The sequence below is a fragment of the Gigantopelta aegis genome, chromosome 8, assembly GCF_016097555.1.
Source record: "Gigantopelta aegis isolate Gae_Host chromosome 8, Gae_host_genome, whole genome shotgun sequence".
NCBI lineage: Eukaryota > Metazoa > Mollusca > Gastropoda > Neomphalida > Peltospiridae > Gigantopelta > Gigantopelta aegis.
The window spans coordinates 22,214,929-22,236,195 of NC_054706.1; the positions used below are offsets into that span (position 1 = coordinate 22,214,929).

The 21,267-nt window shown below is 38.1% G+C and overlaps 1 protein-coding gene across 1 annotated transcript in view; it reads right to left on the bottom strand.

Moving 5' to 3' along the window:
- The window catches only part of LOC121379960 (neuronal acetylcholine receptor subunit alpha-10-like), an 83,292-nt gene extending 62,298 nt beyond the window's left edge, over positions 1–20,994 (bottom strand). The window contains exon 1 of the mRNA XM_041508658.1: positions 20,787–20,994. Within this exon, the coding sequence (XP_041364592.1) occupies positions 20,787–20,838 (52 nt within the window). The 5' untranslated portion in view covers positions 20,839–20,994. The remainder of the gene's footprint in view (positions 1–20,786) is intronic.
- Between the last annotated feature and the right edge of the window lie 273 nt (positions 20,995–21,267).

Genomic DNA, 21,267 nt, shown 5'->3' on the forward strand with positions numbered 1-21,267 from the left:
ATAAGTATACTATTTTTGCTCCTGTAAATCAAGTTCTACCATTAAACACATTATCTCATATGCCACAGAATACGGCCTAAGCATAATGAATTATTGTCGTCTTGTCTTGTCTTGTCTTATCTTGTCTTGTCTTGTTGTCTTGTCTTGTCTTGTCTATTGGATGTCAAACATTTGGTCATTCTGACACGTAGTCACCAGAAGAAACACGCTACGTTGTTCCATTAGTAGCAAGGGATCTTTTATATGCACCATCCCACAGACAGAAAAGCACAAACAGAAGTCATACCACGGCCTTTGACCAGTTGTAGTGCACTGGTTGGAACGAGACAAACCCCAATCAGTTGAATGGATCCACTGAGCTGTTACGATCCAGCGACGCACGCACCTCAGGCAAGCGCTCAACCGACTGAGCTAATTCCAGTCTCCATCAAAGAAAAAATTTAAATGGCATTTCAGTATCTTATATTATTTTCAATAAAGACCTATTTCCTAAAGCGAACTATTCTAAGATGTTACACAAATTAACAACACGCGGAATGGTTATTTGTGGTGCTTTAACTGATTCCAGTTACTTTGTTGTAGACTTTTACGAATTCGTCTTAGAAATGCCTTTGTTTTCGAAAGTTCGCTGTCTACAAGTATACTATGACACAGACAGGAACTGAATCTCAGAGAAGAGTCACCCAAAATATTATTTTACAGCCGGCGTTTCAGCTGGGGAAAATTGTGCCCCATTATTTTCTTTTAATGGGTGCTAGGTGTTGGAAGAAAATTGCTTCCCTTCCCGTGCGGTCTTTTTCCTTAATAGCCGTAAGTTAAAATCTGTGAAAGAAGTAATGACGTTATCGACTTACGAAACACGCGTAGGAAGGAAAGAGGCAGTGCAGTAGTCCATGATGTTATGGACGAAGATTATTTTAATAAATAATAAGATGGGAAAAGTCAAAGTTGGTTTTGTTTTACGACGTTATTACAGTTCCATATGGACGATGTCTGCAGTGTTGTTGGGGAACAATCTCTAGTGAGGGGACTACAGTTTCTAGTCTGGGGCACAAGCCAGATTTATATCTATGTTTATAAAGAGTAGGACAAAGAACTACATCAGTGTACATTTTTGATATGATGTGCAGGGAGGGTACAGAGGACTGTTGCAACAAAACCCACTTCTGTTGCAATATGTTCCAGATCAAACCTTACTTTGACAGGACTGTAGCTCACTGAAGCCACATAACTGGTGAGGGTCGATCCTATCGCCGATCGTGCGCCAAGCGTTTAGTCACGTCTCACTCCAACTGAATGAATAGACATGTTCAGTATAATTGTTTGCTATATATTCCAAATCGCAGTGCTCTATGGACTAAACCTGAAATCCACGCCATCATGATTCTCTGCCCGTCTTTTTAACAGTCTATCCAGGTCGGATAGAGAATGGAAGCATTCAAGGACTACAAATGTGCTATTTAGGTTTTTCTAATGATAGAAATCAATAAAGGAGCTATAAATGTGTCCTGCAGTCAGTTTCAATCAGAAGCACAAAAATGGTTGTATCTAATGAAATGTTACATACATGGTTGCAGAACATTAAATAGCAGTTTAGTGTAAAACCATACGATATTTTGAGAACTAAGTATTTGCACTATTATTTTGAATTTCAGAATTCCGAAAAATTTAGTTTATTGGTTAAATTATTTTTCTTTTTTCATTCATTCATTCATTTATTTATTGATTCATAGTTTCATTGATTCATCTATTCATTCAAAGATAACTCACTGGAAATACGTCTTTATAAAATAGTGTTAGTAGCAGCATTCCTTTATCCCTTCTTTAATTCGTTCGTTCATTTGTTCATCCATTCATTCATTCATTTGATCTTTAAAGACAATACATCACGAATGCATCTGTAATTTCATAGCTCAATATTGAAATTCATTCACCTGCGCACACAGATGAAAAAAAAAATATATATATATGACTAGTATAACGTATTAGCATGTCCTTAAAATATTATGTTTTGAGTACCTGGAGTAATTTCAGTCAATCGTGTGTCGTTAATATTTGCTAGATCAATGTTTTACCATGCACATTAAACAGACTGATTACTTTGGGAAACAAATCAAAATATAATATAAACGTTTAGCGAAAAACTTGTGGCTGAATGTTACCCCGAGTACTTTGCCTTTGCTATAGTCCGTCCCACAGGGATCGCATTTTTCATACTATGTAATTAGCTACAAGTTATTTATTTCCGAGCCGATTGATTGGTATATTGCACACACAAATTGTATTTCTTTGTTATTTCCAGAAATCTTTCCAGAACTATTTTACTTACGTCAAACCAAACTGAAATTATTTACAAAAACAAAACATTTTAATAGAATGATGGGACGGACTACAGACGGACATTTGGAATTATGATCAAAATCGTTGACATGTCCATCTAGCTCTGGAACGGCAGAGTACTCGGGCTAACAGAATGTGGGCCTGCTTTTCGCATCTCTCAACTGCCAGTGATTGCCTCTGACCCCTGATAATACAGTACAGACCTTAAACCAATAAACGTATCATTTTTAAAGCCCACTAATTGGGCGTTTTAACTTTCGCCGTGTTCCCTCGTTCCCCACAGACCTGTTATATCGATAGCAGTAATTTAGGTAGTTCACAAGTATTAGAATACTGTTCAGCTAACTTTCTTCAAAAGCAGAATTTTGGCAACAAAAACAGAATACTATAGTCCGTCCTATCCTGCTGTAAGAATGTTGGAGGGGGGGGGGGGGTAAATAATTTCGGTTTGGTTTGACGTAAACGTGTGTTTTGGAAATAACAAAAAGCAACCCGACATTTTATGTGTGCAATTTAAAAAATATTCGCTTCTGAAATAAATAAAACTGTAATACATACTATAGTAAGAAAACGACGTTTTCAGTGTTATGGCTGCCACAGGGTGACCAACCTAATGGAAATATTTTTCCGGAATTTTCTGGTATTTTCATTTTTAAGAGCGCGAACGCCACTTTCAAAACAATAGTTTAAACAGCACCATGTTTGACATATTTAAACAACAACCAAAGAGATACATAACAATAAAAAATTGTATTATTTATTGGCGCATTTTTAGTTTATGGACTGGTGTAGTCTTGATACGAGATAACTCTATTTGATTAATTTCACTACAGAGGTAGCAACAGGAACATAATCAGAGTTATCTGATTATACCAGTGCATAAAACCAAAATGACGGCAATGTCGTTTTCTTACTATGGTGTAAATTACAGCTTCATTTATTTCTAAACCGAATATTTTTTTAATTGCACACGAAAATTGTCGTTTTTATTATTTCCAAAATACTCTTACTTTTCTTCTTACGTCAACCCAAACTGAAATTATTTACAAAAGGCATTTTTATAGGAGATGGGACGGACTGTAGTAACATTTCCTGTAAGATGTACTCCAGTGGTGGAATGTTCGCATAATACGCCATGGATGCTAGGATCACTAACAACAAACCATTAATTCAGATATGAGGGGTATGCATGAATCTTAATTAGATTTAAGCACGATTAAAAAGAAGTTGAAATGAAATGACATTCAGATGATGGGTGGGTATTGATCTAGCGACTACTCACGTCGCATACGATTAGGATGTTAATCACTAAGCCATAGACCATTAAAGGCATACCATTGCCTTTAGAATAGTAATATCTGCCAAACGTTTCGTTACACATGTGTACAATGAACGCTATCTTCAGAAGCTGTTTGGCAGAGCGGTGCTGCAACAGCCGTTAACCGCCGATTACGACGGCGATCAATCAGTGCGCTCATAGAACAGGCAAGACGCAAACATCGACGTTCGTTCGGCATCACCGTGTAACGTATTAACTCCGTGTGGGTCGTCTACCACTGGCTAAATTATAGACATTAACCCATTATTTCATATACAAGATATTCTTGAACCTATGTTGTATTAACCGAGTTTTGTCTTTGATGTTTGTGTGCAGGCGTAGATCGCCAAATCTGTGATGAACCTTTTGATTAAGACATCGTTGTTAACTAGTTTAAGTTTGTAAAGCAATAAAGTTTAAAGGTGATAAAATAAGGACAATTTTACGCGGACTTATCACACACAGAGACACACAAACATACACACAGTCACACACATGATGTCAGACACACACATACATACACATACAGACACACATACATACACACATACATACATACATACATAATAACACACATACATACATACATACATACATACATACATACATACACACACATACATACATACATACATACATACATAAACACAAGCACACATACACACACAAACACGCACATACACACATATATATACACATGTACACACAGAAACATACTTATACAGACACACATACATACCTATGCATGCATACACACACATACACACATACATACACACATACATACATACACACATACACACACATACATGCATACATACATACATACATACATACATACATACATATATACATACATACATACATACATACATACATACATACATACATACATACATACATAATACATACTTACATACATTTATATGGTTGAGTTAAATAACTTCCTTTTTATGGAAGCTTCGATAGCTCAGAGCGTATCGTGGTTAGTCTTGCAATTTGCGGGCGAATCGGTACCACAGGTTCGAGTCCCAGCAACGGCATGGGACAATTTTTGAGGCCAGAAAGGATTTAATTATTCCCTGCGCCAGTGCGTTAATATCTATGTATGTAACAGTCATCCTCGTCATATATACAATATATAGATATTCATACATCAATACATACATACATACATACATACATACCTACCTACATACATACATACATCCGTCCATCCGCGCACGCATGCAGACATAGGCACACACACCTACCTACATTTGTACCTTCACACATACTTACACACATACATTCATGAATGCACAGAATCAATCAATAAATGTTTAACTACACCGCAGCACGAAAAATACATCGGCTATTGTGTGTCAAACTATGGTAAATACAAACATAATGCATGCACAGAAGATAGATGCGTGCGTATATGCATATTATGTGTGTGTGGGATGAATGAATCCGTGAAGAAAAGACTCTTCATTGAAGTTGCATATCAAAGACAAGGCACTACCCATTTACTATAGAACTGCATTAACAGTCAGTGTCTTGTGTCACTACCCATTAGCAGCGATATGGTTGGCACCGGCGCCTCATTGACGAAAATCAATCACTTACAATGGCTTGAAAACACTTATCCCTAATGTGAACCAAGGCCTGACACAAATGGCTGGCGCGTGTGCACAGGGTCGACCCCCTCCTCCTATTCCAAACGATTTTTTCTTCTTCTTTTCAATGTATTTTACGGGTGATGATTCATGATTAGAAAGAAATCAATGTTTTATTTAACGACGCACTCAACACATTTTATTTACGGTTATATGGCGTCAGACATATGGTTAAGGACCACACAGATTTTTGAGAGGAAACCCGCTGTCGCCACTACATGGGCTACTCTTTCCGATTAGCAGCAAGGGATTTTTTTTTTCGCTTCCAACAGGCAAGATAGCACAAACCATGGCCTTTGTTGCACCAGCTATGGATCATTGGTCGGTGCAAGTGGTTTACACCTACTCACTGAGCCTTGCGGAGCACTCACTTTGGAGTCGGTATCTGGATTAAAAATGCCATGCCTCGACTGGGATCCAAACCCAGTACCTACCAGCCTGTAGATTGATGGCCTAACCACTACGCCACCGAGGCCGGTAAATTCATGATTAGAGCCCTATAAAACTTCACTTGCTACTGTTTAGACCCCCTACCGCAACATTTTTTGCATGCGCGTATGAATGGGCCAAAGACATGGTCTGATTTTTAAGACATCGTAGTAGTTTTCGGGGCCGGGATTTAGATCAATAGGTTGGAGTGCTCGCTTAAAGTGCTTGCGTCGCAGGATCGAACCACCTCGGTGGATCCATTCAACTGATTCGGGTTTTTTCTCGTTCCAACTAGTTTACCACATCTGGACAAAGACCGGGTTATGTGCTTTCCTGTCTGTGGGAAAAAACCTAATATAAAAGACACTTTGCTACTAATGAAAACATATTTGCTCTCTAACACACTATGTCCGAGTTTTCAAATGTGACATCCAATAGTCGATGATTAATTTATCAATGTGCTCTAGTGGTGTCGTTAAACAAAACAAACAGACAATCGTAGTAGTTTTCAGACCCGTTCGATGAGATAAAGATAAGGTGAAACGGCCGGTTAAAGCAATACTCGTTTTACATGTTTGTTTGAGCTGTGAAAAATACTGCTACACTTGAGAACTGTGGGCGAGAGGTGGTCTCGATTCATACATCGTTACGTGACGTACATGAGACTGAATAAATGGGGAAAATGGGATGTCTACAAATATCGTCCATTAATGAATTGATGAACAAGAGCTGGGTTCTCAGATGAGCTATGATGCCTCCAAATACCAATACGCATCCATCATTTTTTTATTTTATATATCACGCAAACGCCGTTAGTGTAGCGTTATACATGGGGTCGGGACATAGCCAAGTGGTGAAGCGTTCTCCTGATGCGCGGTCGTTTTAGGATCGATCCCCGTCAATGGGCTCATAGGACTATTTCTCGTTCCAGCCAGTGCACCACGACCGGTATTAATATCAAACATCGTAGTATGTGGTATCCTATGGTGCATAATAAAAGAGCGCTTGCTACTAACGGGAAAATGTAGCAGATGTCCTCTTTAAGTCTATGTCAGAATTGTCAAATGTTTGATATCCAATAGCCGATTATTAATAAATCATTGTGCTTTAGTGGTGTCATTAAACAAAGGAAACTTTAACTTTGTGCCATGTAGTTTGGTTGGACGTGGATTTAAATTCACAACGACTGTAAACCGAATTATTGTAGTTCCAAAGAACTTTCATCTGGATGTTGATCTGCAGATTATTAGAATTACCAAATGTTTGACATCCAATAGCCGATGTGCAATGAATAAACGTTATCCAAGACACGAATATAAAAGACCACCACTGCTGTTTCTAGTGATACCATGACATGTCCGTGAACACGACAATTGCTCAGTGTTACCTACCGAACCTAATGAACTGAATCAGTGAGAAGTGTGGGATGTCTGGTAATATTATCCATTAATGAATATTGAACACGAGCTGGGCTCTAAGATGAGCTACGATGAATCTAAGTACTAAATCGCCTCCATCATAACTATTATTACCGCACAAACTCCGTTAGTGTAGCGTTATCCTGCACGTGAATATACAAACCAAAGACCATCACTACTGTTTCTGATGACGCCACGACCTGCTTTTGAATAAGACAGTATCCCAGTCTTGCCTACCGAACCTAATATTTTGATACATTGACATTTTGTTAAATGTCTCCGACATTACTATATTTTCTGCGGATGCCGAAAGGCCTATCAGCAACATTCTGTGATATGTTTAATTCAGGCATACCATCTGAACATTAAAGGAACATTCCTGAGTTTATTGCACTGTAAGATGTTTCCGACTAATAAAATATTTCTACGATTAAACTTACATATTAAATATATTTTCTTGTTTAGAATATCAGTGTCTGTATATTCAATGTGTTTCTGGTCGTCTTAATATTTGTAAGAAGACCAAACTGGATTCTGTCTTCAAATAATTTCGTACGTACGAAAAAATAATATTTTAGGAAATAAAATGAAATTAAACCTAGTAAATATATTAGAACAATAAGAAACACGTTTAATATACAGATGCTAATATTTTTTGCAGAAAATATATTTGATATGTAATTGCAATCGTTAAAAAGGCTTTGTTAGTCGACAACATATTAAACGTTGCAGCAAACTCAGGAATGTCCCTTTAACGTTCTTTTACCGATGATCCATTAAACTGACGTCTTTTAGAGGTCAATAATTGTTTTTGTTAAAGGGACATTCCTGAGCTTCCTGCATTGTAAGATAGTTCTAACTAATAAAATATTTCTACGATTAAACTTACATATTAAATATATCGTCTTGTTTAGAATATCAGTGTCTGTATATTCAATGTGTTTCTGGTCGTCTTAATGTTTGTAAGAAGCCCAAACTGGATTTTGTCTTCAAATAATTTCGTACGTACGAAAACAAAAAATGTTTTAAGAAATAAAATGAAATTTAACCTAGTACAAATATTAGAACGATCAGAAACACGTTTATATGCAGCTACTAGCATTGTATGCAGAAAAATATATTTCATATGTAATTACAATCGTTAAAAAGTTTCTGTTAGTCGATAATATCTTTAAAATTGCAGCAAACTCAGGAATGTCCCTGTCACGGGGATCCTATAATACCCGTAACTGAATGAAACACGATTGTCCAAATATCTCTCCTAACTGTATATCTATTAGATCTCTCTGTAACAGGCAGTTACACCCGCGTTGTCTCGTCTAGGTATGATCAGAGATACGATCTTATATAAAGTATATATTATTATAGCACGTTTAGTTCACTAGAAAACACAACAAAAACACAATACACTTGGAATCTGTATTAACCTACGCTGACAAATGTACTGCCGCAGTAGTTAATTAACAACAACAAATAATAACAACCCAGAACTGATCACTTAATTAGTTAATCTCTAGGTGTCTAGTTTACACAATATGCTAATCACTTCACCGTGACACAACACCCACACGTGTGATAATTGAGAAACGCTTCCAGGGGAACTCTATTCCTAACTGATTAATTTTTAATTAACCCTTACTACTCATTCAATAACCTTGTAACACAGAATTAATACTGGTACCTATCACAATAAAGACAATAACCTACAGTTTACCTAGGTCCTCTAGGATGACTGGCTAAGCTTTATATTACCAAATACTCGTATAATTTTAGAACAATAAGTCTACGATTTACTTCGTCAGATGACCGAAGACACTGTCTAAAGAATATTGGTATAATACAGTATTAAAATATTAAAAGTCAAATCAATCACATCAAGGTTATACAACAGAGCAGAAATAATATATTTACCAAAGTCCAAACGGACTAACGTTCCCTGGAAGCCTTCCTATGTCTCTCCCCTATATCTCTAAAACCCTAGCTATTTATTATAAAATCGAATATCGCCTGGGGATACATCGCGGCACCGAATCTTATCATGTGGATTTCCACCACGACCACGCCGGCATATTTTTCTCTTTGAAGACCAGACTTACTGACGCCGATCGTCGCCAATCACGGTCGTCGAAACCGCACTCGCAGAGGTATTGCGTAACTACTGGCCACATGGCCTCCACACCTCCACTAAGTGCATATTGGAATATACGGTCGCGCGAAGGTTTTACGTAACAAAGTGTCCACCTGGGCTTAAGTGCTTATTGGACTGCACACGGCCCTCTAACACAATTAATATCGCCACAGGCGAAAACAAAATTACGAGCATGTTCCGTCACAGTCCCTTTAAATATATAGATAAATAAATAGCCTCTTGCCTACTTGTAACGAGTTGCAGTTGCTCAGAACCATAATGTAATCACATCACGTGGACAAGTTTATGTACTTGCTAATTTTACTTAAGTGCTAAAATTCTTGGTGTAACTGGTTGCCAAATGGAAACTGGAGATTTTAAAACAGCTGCAAATTTCTCTCATCAGACTACATTATTTACTAATACAAAATACAAACTCAACTACAGGTTTAATAAACATTTGTGTGCTAGTCCGTTCGGTGGTTTTTGGCGGTAGTCTCCATACAGCATACGGGAGCGGGACGTAACCCAGTGGTAAAGCGTTCGCTTGATGCGCGGTCGGTCTAGGATCGATCCCCATTGGGCTATTTCTCGTTCCAGCCAATGCTCCACAACCGGTGTAACAAAGGCCGTGGTATGTACTATCATGTATGTGGGATGATGCATATAAAAGATCCCTTGCTGCTAATCGAAAAAGAGTAGCCCATAAAATGGCGACAGCGGGTTTCCTCTCTCAATATCTGTGTGGTTCTTAACCATATGTCTGACACAATATAACCGAAAATAAAATGTGTTGAGTGCGTTGATAAATAAAACATTTCCTTCCTTCCTTCCATACAGCATACATGTTTGTCGCCATGTTTGAATATAATACACCGCAATATTGACAAAGAGTGGGATGGGATGTGTATGTAGCTGTTTGAAGGAGAACTGTTTGAACTGCTGGGTAGCCGGATCGAATCTCCTTGTTGGATCCATTCTTAGATTGGGTTGTGTGTGTTTGTTTTCGTCTCAACCATCCGTACCCACAGTTGGTATATCAAAGACCGTGGTATGTGCTGTCCCTTCTATAGGAAATATCAAAGATCCCTTGTTGCTAAAAGAAACATATTGCGGGTTTCCTATAAAGACTACGAGTCAAAATTACCAAATCTTTAACATCCAACAGCTGATGATTGATACATCTAGTGGTGTCGTTAAACAAAACACAATATGTAGTTGTTTGAGAGTTGCTTTCATAACAAATTAAGTGCACATATTACTATATTTATTAGCTATACGTTACTGAGCCAGTGAATAGGATAGCTTCCTTTTATCTGTCGTACCACGTGCTGCGGGACGTAGTCCAGTGGTAAAGCACTCGCATGGTACGCGGTCGGTCTGGGATCGATTCCAGTTGGTGAGCCCATTCCGCTATTTTTCATTCCAGCCAGGACACCACGAATGGTATATAAAAGGCCGTGGTATGTGCTATCATGTATGTGGGATGGCGCATATAAAAGATCTCTTGCTACTCATTGAAAACTGTTGAAATTGAAAAGAGTTTCCTCTTTGAGACTTTATGTCAGAATTACCAAATATTTGACATCCAATAGCCGATGATTAATAAATCTATGTGCTCTAGTGGTGTCGTTAAACAAAACAAACGAACAAATCCTGTCGTATTACAAACTGTACATGGCGAAAACCGGAATATCTCTTCCATATATTGTTTACGGCTAAAATCCGGACCATACATTTTGACATCCATTCCAGACTAATAGTACATATGTTAAGGTATGAGACTTGATCCAGTTTCCACTTGCAGTAAATTGCAATTATCTGATATGACAGATAATTCTAATTAGTAGCAAATACGGAAGCATTCAGTGGTCTAGTAACATTTCAACCTTTGACTTACTAAACTCCTATTTTGTATTCTTCTACCTATGAAATCTAGTACAACACACCATATATCCGAATCTCCAGAGTTTCGTTAGTCAAATTCTGTTTCGATTTCTGTATCTTTTAACTTCCTTCTGGACAAACAAAAGGACAAACCTTTTTCTTCTTTCAGCTGTTCTTGATTTTGGTCTTCCTTTGATAGGTCTTTGGGTTTAAGCTGGATGCCAAAGATGAATAGCAATTAGGCGATTTTGATCAGAAAATGCAGCCAAATTCAAATAGCATTTAGCTAAATATGATTATTGTTTAAAATAGTTCTACATATAAGAATTCGGTGTCCTTGCCGTTGCCATCGGCTGATATATATATATATATATATATATATATATATATATATATATATATATATATATATATATATATATATATATATATATTATATTATATTCACCGACGGTGCTATCGCAAGGTCCAAAAATTATTGATGGTGAACACGCAACGCGTGAATGGGTCATTGTTGCTCATTTACAGAAAAAGCACGTCCTTATAGCGACTCGTGCTTCAGACAATTGACAAATTTGCTACTTGACTTGCTAGGCCCGGAAGTTTTGGCTGTCGAGTCGATGTTAATGATGGATTGCTCGAGTGACAGGATTCCGGTGTTTACACCTGAGCACGGTCATCAGCTACTTCCAGAAATAGACCGTTTCTTTAACTCAAAGGACATCATGTTATGTTGACAGTGTGACGAAAAGTGTCCGTCGCGTAATAGTTGATCCATCGGTTTTAAGACTTCTAGGTACTGGGTTCGCGTCCCAAACTCGGAATGAGTAAGTGAAGGAAGGAAGGAAATGTTTTATTTAACGACGCACTCAACACATTTTATTTACGGTTATATGGCGTCAGACATATGGTTAATGACCACACATATACTGAGAGAGGAAACCCGATGTCGCCATTTCATGGGCTACTCTTTTCGATTAGCAGCCAGGGATATTTTATATGCACCATCCCACAGACAGGATAGTACATACCACGGCCTTTGTTACACCGGTTGTGGAGCACTGGCTGGGACGAGAAATAGCCAAATGGGTCCACCGACGGGGATCGAACCTAGACCGACCGCGCATCAAGCGAACGCTTTACCACTGGGCTACGTCTCGCCCTCGGAATGAGTGGGTTAGTCTTGGGAGTGGTAGTTTTCCTACGGGTGGTGCAAGAGGGATGAAACATCATGTTACGTATCATGTTACGTATCATGTTACGTATCTCCTAAGGGAGTGGTTGTATTCCTAAGGTCGAGCACCTGATACTGGATCATGGAAGCAGTCACGACTTTGCCTAACTTCCTTTCGACTCTGCCTTGTGCAGGGATACGACTTTGATATTGAAATACGGTTTTGTCGTTCAAATTTAACGACCCAGCGTATTTGTTTATCAGACCAAGAAATAAAATGTTTAATCTGGTTACAGCAAAACAAATATATGTTTAGGACGGTCCCATGCGGCTGTATTTGTTAATGTTTTTATAAACCACTTTGTTTTGTTCTTGGTGTTGTTGATGCTGCTGCTGCTGTTGTTGTTGTTGTTGCTGCTGCTGTGTGTTTATTTTTAAAACATTGCTAATATATATATATATATATATATATATATATATATATATATATACACACACACACACACACACACACACACACACACACACATACAATGAATGAATGAATGTTTAACGACACCCCAGCACGAAAAATACATCGGCTATTGGGTGTCAAAGTATGGTAATGCAAACAAATAAAGTGATGATCAACATCAATATAAAAATTCAAGATTTAAATAAAAACAGTGTAAAGAACTGTGCATAAATAAAAATATCACAGATAGATACTGACTTTTACTCAAAATTTAAATTTTGTGCTGTATTGGCCATTCTCAAAGAGAATGTTACACCCCTGCACCACGGTGAGGTTACAGCATGCGCAGGGGTACATACATACATACATACATACATACATACATACATATACATACATACAAACATATACATATACACACACATCATATATATATATATATAGCATATACATTTACAGTATGAGTGATGAAATACCATGTAAACGATCTCCGTGGGAGTGGCTGATAGAGATTCATGGAATACTCCACTAGGTAAACATTCATGGAATCATCCACTATTTTGCCAAATGCCAATTTGATTCTGCACTGTGCGGAGATAGGCTCTGATCATGTGTTACGCTTTTGTTGTTCAGATTAATATACATGTACATACACTAGTGCTATTTTTCAGTCATCTTGTGTTTTCTTTCTGTCTGTTTTGTTTCTTTGATTTGTTTTAGTGTTCTTGGACGCCATGTTGATATTTCAAAATACTCAAGAGTACCAAACTTGTACCCCTCGGATCCTCAATCAGTACATTCCAAAGATACAAAAACCGCAAAGAACAATAATTGTGGACACTGAAAAGCAAGATTCAGTCCAAGATGAGGGTTTAGCAAACATATCTTCACAGCGCTACAATTTCAACTGTTTAACAATACTGTTTATATATTTATTTTTACATTTATTTAAAAAAAATTTTTTAGTTGGTAATATGATATCTGCCATCGATTGCCTAACATGGTAGCTACTTAGTTGGCGGTCTGCCAATCACACAAATTATTGATATGCCATAATAGTAATCAAAGACTCAATGCATTTGAATTGTTGCCTCGGGTAATGCAGGAGGTCTTAACGGGTATAACTTGACAACAAAATGACTACATGGATAAGTGTTTAGTATGTGTCTTATAAATAAGGGTCCTGTGCCCACGGACGCCAGATTGGGGAAGAACAGGTTCTGTTCAGACGCCTTGGAGTTCTCTGACAAACACAAACTCAAACTCTACTCGATGACCCGAGTAACATTACTATAGCCAAGAATTTTGTTTCATAATCACAACTTATTGTTAAATGTTGGAGTTAGAAAGAACAACCTACAATAACAACCTACACGATATTATACGCCAGAAATAAGAAAAGAAAAGTTACATGATATTATACGCCAGAAATATGAAAAGAAAAGTTACACGATATTATACGACAGAAATAAGAAAAGAAATATTACATGATATTATACGCCAGAAATAAGAAATGAAAAGTTACATGATAGTATACGACAGAAATAAGAAAAGAAAGGTTCTGGCAACTTTACTGATGAGAGTCATTCTACGTAAATGGATTCCATAGACGGCGTGTCAGGACATCCATTTACGTCCATTCCGCACACAAAGTTTTTTGGTCGACTTTTTCTTTTCTTTCTTGTTTTTCGCTCTATAGTAGCGAATGGTTATCGCTAATGCCGTCGGTTTCGCCAATCATCAAGCCGTAATGCCTGACGCGAGATTTATATCTGCTCTCGTCTTTTGGTCCGTTCCTTGGATAATGGGTCTGCTCTCGTCTTTTGGTCCGTTCCTTGGATAATGGGCCTGCTCTCATCTTTTGGTCCGTTCCTTGGATAATGGGACTGGCACAGAGAGATAATCAAATCACTATATTATCAAGTGTAATATATTATTTGCCAGTGACGCTCGGAAACAGCAATGTGCGTTCAACCGAGCGCTATCTGTTGACAGCTATTTCAAGAAGTGATTTTACACATTTTTCTTTTCGCTTCACCTTCTGAATTTTTTTTCTGCTTACTTGAAGGTCACCATGACCATAAGATTTTGGTAAGGCTGGCACATTAACAAGTATCTAATGTATAAATGCATTCCGATACGTAATGTTATTATTAGATTTTCATAATTAAAGTTCACTGCTCATCCGTTTGGTTATTTTAAAACCTCTTTCACTGATGCAATTTTTTTTTTAAAAATCAAATAAAATGTTAGAATGAACGTAAACACGACATCAGCTGTTATAACTGTCTAACACAATCGTGTATTTTCTCTAAAGGGATAATTGGACTACATGCTAAGTACGCTAGTCATTGGCTAATTCGATTGCATACCACCTAGATAAAATATAGCACTGAACGTTTCAGCGCTTTTGATTTACCTCAAAACATGGCGCACTTCTGAAGTTCGGACTACTCTACAGCAAGATGTAATCAAGAGTAGCATTTGTCAACTGGGCCTGTATCAAATCGTTTACACCCCAACTCTATCATCGGTCATAGACTATGTATATGTATAACTGTAAAGAGGTCTTGAGTTCAATTATTTTGTAACCGATGCATCCACATACAGCCCTAAACAGTTAACTGTAATCCGATATTTATCATTACATTTTATGGGGGGAACCTTAAATGTATTGTCCACGGGTTTAGTAATTATGATGTGTGAATATTAATTTGACCTGTGTGAGAGACACACAGGAAGACAGAGAGAGAGAGAGAGAGAGAGAGAGAGAGAGAGAGAGAGAGAGAGAGAGAGAGAGAGAGAGAGAGAGAGAGTAAAAGACAGAGAGAGAGAGAGAGAGAGAGAGAGAGAGAGAGGAGGAATGGAGGGAGAGAGAGGGGGAGAGACGGAGAGACAGAGAGAGAGAGAGAGACAGAGAGCGAGAGTAAAAGACAGAGAGAGAGAGAGAGAGAGAGAGAGAGAGAGAGAGTAAAGACAGTGAGAGAGAGAGAGAGAGAGAGAGAGAGAGAGAGAGAGAGAGAGAGAGAGAGAGAGAGAGAGAGAGAGAGAGAGAGAGAAGAGGAATGGAGGGAGAGAGAGGGGGGAGAGACGGAGAGAGAAAGAGAGAGGAGGAGAAGAGGAAGTGAAAGAGAGAGAAGAAGAAGAGAGGGAGGTGAGGAAAGAGAGAAAGGAGAGAGGAATGGGAGAAAACAAGATTGTGAGATAAGGAGGCAAAGAGTGGGCGAAACAAGAGAGAGGGAGGAGGGAGGGATGGAGGACGGGACGTGGAGATAAATCAAGAGATGACACTTTTATTGTTATCCTACAATCCAGCGTAAAAGTGTAATCCTGTTTATTTGATATACATAATCTCTACGATCATTACGCCTGGCTTGTATATTTATATCATCTCTAGTCAAAGTTCCCAACAAACTATGAAGAAAAACAATTACCAGCGTTTGTACGTGTGTTTGATGTTTTATTACACCGATTTATCAGTAGCGGAAGTTGTTGTCGGTGCCTTTACAAACTGAAGAAAGACTTGTAAATGATAAACAATGATGTTTAGAAAGATTTGAAAAGAAATATAGTTTCCACACATGAAATGGATATCAAAATAGAGACAGATGCTTTTACATTACTAAATCAAACTCTGACCTTGCGCGAACCTAATCATTTTCCTCAAAGCATCAAAGGAAAGTTATTTTAATTTTGTATTCCCAGTACAGTTAAACAGAATAGCTAAAATAAATTGACTACAGTCGAATCTGTATTAAACAGACATCTAAATTAATTTTAAAAAGCGGTCTATCAAGGTTGTTGGTTGTTTAATAGAGGCACCAGTTTTTGGTAGCATTGTGGTAAAGCAATGTTTGTTTGTTTGACTCTTTTGTTTTGTTTTGTTTTGTTTTCTTTGTTTGTGTGTTTGTTTGTATAAAGACACCTCTTAAGAAAATAGAGTAATGAATCATCGGCTATTTGTAGTAAAAAATTTACTAATCGGCTATTTGTAGTCAGACATTTACTAATCGGCTATTTGTAGTCAGACATTTACTAATCGGCTATTTGTAGTCAGACATTTACTAATTGTGACTCGTAGTCTTCACAGGAAACTGGCTAAACTTGCCCATTAACAGCAAGGAATCCTTTTTTATCCACTTTCCCATAGACAGGACACCACATACCACAGTCTTTGATATACAAATCGTGTGCCAATAGTTGGGACGGAGAAACCCATTCAGAGAATGGATCCGTCGAGGGGACGCAAGCACCTCAGGCGACTAAGCGCTATCGTTTTGGGTTTTGTTTTAAGAAAAAAAAAGATAAGAAAAAAGTGTTGAGATGTTTTCAGCACTTGCCAGTTTAACTCAGGTTGATTCGCCCTAGGATTTGGATATACAGTTACGTTGCGACGTTAAGCGCAATGGCTTAAGTATATCGATGTAAGTTTTCTTTGAAAAAAAATCAACAAAAAAGTCCACATGAAGTCTGTTGATGTGGATGCCAGATAACGGTAGATAAGTTTAGTGATTTCTTCAACTTGTCCTGTGAAAAACACCGGTATTCCAGTCATTATCGACTTGGGAGTTTTTCTTGCAAGTGCTGCGCAAACTCTCATAAAAATCTGTGTTTTGTATCTGATAACTTCTTTGGTGACGTCTTGTTTCACGGCTGGTTTTCTTCCTCTGACGTTTTTATTCCAAGAGAGAGAGAGAGATCACATGTTTTGCATGTGATACATTCTTTGGTGGAATATTGTTTTTTGTCTGCGTCTCTCCCGACCCCCACACCCACTCCTCCATCTATTTCCACATTTGGGTTAGAGACTAATAGAAGAAAATATTGTATATACCCCCCCCCCCCCCTCCATAAACAGGACAGGACACAGTGCACCTTGTGCAATACCAGCTATTAAACGATGGTTGGAATGGGAAAATAATCAAATCCATTAAGGGCAGTGGATCCTGTAACTTAAACGATTGTTCCCCGTTGAGCTAACACACACACACACTCACACACAAGCTCGCCCGCTATCACCACCAGCACCCCCACCAATATCACCACCCCGCCAAGTGATGAAACACATGCACCTTGTTACTAACACAGCCTGTGGAAACAATAACTAAGCTAAATTATTATCGTTATATCAGACGTGGAATGCAACTCAGCGGTAGAGTGCTCACTTGAGTCAAAAAATCAATTCCACATTCGATTTGAATGTTCCAGCTGGGATTCCACGACCGAAAATAAATTAAACTTGAATCATTTGAGCATAGTTGTCTCATTTTTATGGTATCTTTTTTCTTTTCTTTTTAACTTTTCGTTTGGTGGGTGGGGAAGAGTAGAATTTATTTAGGTTTTGTTGAAGTATCTCTTTCACGTATTTTTGTAAAATTTAATCTAGCGTAAAATTACGTATTAAAACATTCGATATTGTTAAACAGGACAGACAAGGTAGGGATACATGTTCTTAAGTTGAGGAAGAAAAAAAGAAGTAAAGTTTGTTTTATTTAACGACGCCACTAGAGCACTTTGATTTTTTATCTTATCATCGGCTATTGGACGTCAAACACATGGTCATTCTGACACTGTTTTTTAGAGGAAACCCGCTGTCGCCACATAGGCTACTTTTTTACGACAGGCAGCAAGGGATCTTTTATTTGCGCTTCCCACAGGCAGGATAGCACAAAACATGGCCTTTGTTTTACCAGTTATGGATCACTGGTCGGTGCAAGTCGTTTACACCTACCCATTGAGCCTTGCGGAGCACTCACTCAGGGTTTGGAGTCGGTATCTGGATTAAAAATCCCATGCCTCGACTGGGATCCGAACCCAGTACCTACCAGCCTGTAGACCGATGGCCTACCACAACGCCACCGAGGCCGGTTTAAGTTGAGAAAGACCCGTTCCTAGTGTTACGAACAGGGAGCAGTTGTCAATATAGAAACAAATGCCATTTTAGTTTAGAATTTTTATGAAGCGTCCTTTGACTGTCGGTTGAGTGCTCGCTTCGGGTGCTTGCGTCGCAGGATCGAACCACCTCGGTGGATCCATTCAGCTGATTGGGTTTTTTCTCGTTCCAACCTGTGCACCACAACTGGATAAAAGCCGTGGTATGTGCTTTCCTGTTTGTGGGAAAGTGCATATAAAAGATCCCTTGCTGCATTAGGAAAAATGTAGCGGGTTTCCTTTGATGACTACGAGTCAGAATTACCAAATGTTTGACATCCAATAGCTGATGATTAATTATTCAATGTGCTCCAGTGGTGTCGTTAAACAAAACAAAACTTTTAGTCTAGCTATACAAGATCGCCTATTACTGAGCCTCGTTTCTCTAATTTTTTCTCTGATTATTTTAGAACAGGTGCGGCCATTGAAGTACATGTATATGGCACCAATTTGCACATACACATGTATTTCCAAAGATTTGTAAATAAAATAATGAGGAAGTATTAGTTTGTCAATCACAGTACTAGAACAAATGTCCATGTTGAATTGCGTAGCTCTATAGAATACATAATTGTAGCATAAGAACTGAAGCACATAACAAATTATATAACAAAAAATTAATTTTATAAATTCTCCTAATACAGTTTTAATATTATTACCCATATGGTTAAAGGTGGTACCAAACCAAATAACTTCCGGCTGGGTCAAAGTTCGAGGTGCACCCAACATTTGATAGAAAAGTGAACACCACAAGTCCTGTGATTGGTGATAAATGTGAGTGTGTTGGTTGTAAAAAAAAAAAAAAAGTTTCATCTGGGAAAAAAAAATGTATGTAATTTTATTTCATCTAGTACCACTGTGTCAAGTAGCCTTGTGCTTGAAACATGTATAGGGTACCTGTAAAAAAAAGTACTCGAATTTTGTGTGGAACTAGGGTAGTCATAGACGCTACCCGTTATCTCAGAAATGAGCAGCTTGATCCCCATTTTTTCCGATTCACTTTAAGGGTGAGGGGTGGCAGTATTTATATCCGTGGCGTTTATGTCGATTGATACGTTGCAGGTAGGAGTTTTAGCCACATATGTTACTATTGTCGTCTATGGTACTTGATTTTGTAGTATACACCCTGGAAATATTTTGGTACATATCAAAGTGATACGTCCTACTAGAACGCCAAATGGGACGCAACACTTCGTGACGTCATCAGTTGGCTCGTCAGGAACGTCAACCAAACGAGTTGAGTGATATAACTTAAGATCGATTAAGGGTAATAAATAGGATATTAAACTCGCTACCATTTCGTATCATGTGTATGTTCCTCATGAAATAATTTTAATTGTCACTCATTAAAGCTCGTGACAACTGAAAATTATATCACTCGGGATACGAAATGGAAGCTCGTTTAATATCCTATTAATAGTTATTCAAGAATTAAAATGTATTAAAGTGTTATTCAACTGTTGTTTACACTATTTAGATATTTAAAAAAACATGGATCACTGTTGACGTATATATAAAGTTAAGTTTCCTCGGTGTATTTAAAGTCGTTGAACACGGTTTTCCTTTGCCCACGTAAGGTATCCAGGGCTCCGAATTAGATGATCGTGGGTAACTGCGGTGTAGGTAGGAGATACATTGTAAGACACCTCAGGTTTGTTGAAAAAACAATATATGACAGCATGCATAGGCTATGGAACAGGACGCCTGTGCATCCATTCCTCCCATCCCCAGCTATCTAGACACATGCATGCGCCCCCATGCATGTCAACACTCCCCCCCCCCCCCACCTTCCGCACCCACACCCACCCCACACAAAATCATGTAATTAAAGGTATTGATCCTAGTTATTAGGAAGTGCAAGATATTTTCAGCTATTGCATTTTTTCACGCTTATATTACATATTACTTAGTTAAATTATCAATTTTGACAAATTTAATTTCTGGTTATGTTTGTAATATTTAAAATTATATTTCATGCGAAATAGAAAATGCACATAACTTGGGGAAACTCGGATCAACAACTTTAATGCAGTGTATGTATAAACTTACCTATTAAGAAGGTAGCAAGCATGAAGTGTATCCACCAGCCTTTCCAAGTCATATTCCAACTTATATCAAGTGAGCGGCTGTTAAGTGCATTTCGACTTCACGTGCTGCATTCCGTTCAGGAACAGTATGTCTGCTCTATTAGCCAGCCCTGTCATCCGGCGTGTTACTCAGATTGTGGTGATTTGGTAGTTCCGAGCGATCAGTTGGATCTCAAAGACCTGTAAAAGCAGAGATCATTTAAATAAAATTCGTTAAAGCGCAGAAAAGTTACATCTGATGTCAGGTTCTTTGCATAGTTAAGTGGATTGTTGTATCCTACCCTCTTTCTCTACACTCGGTCCCTTACGGCCAGTAGGCCTATGTTAGAGACATTAACTACAGACGATTTAGTTTAATTACTGTATTTCTTGGCAGACACGTCCACGAGTAATATGTTACCGTTTGCAATAAGCTAATTCGAATGTTGTAGTTCTCGTCAGTG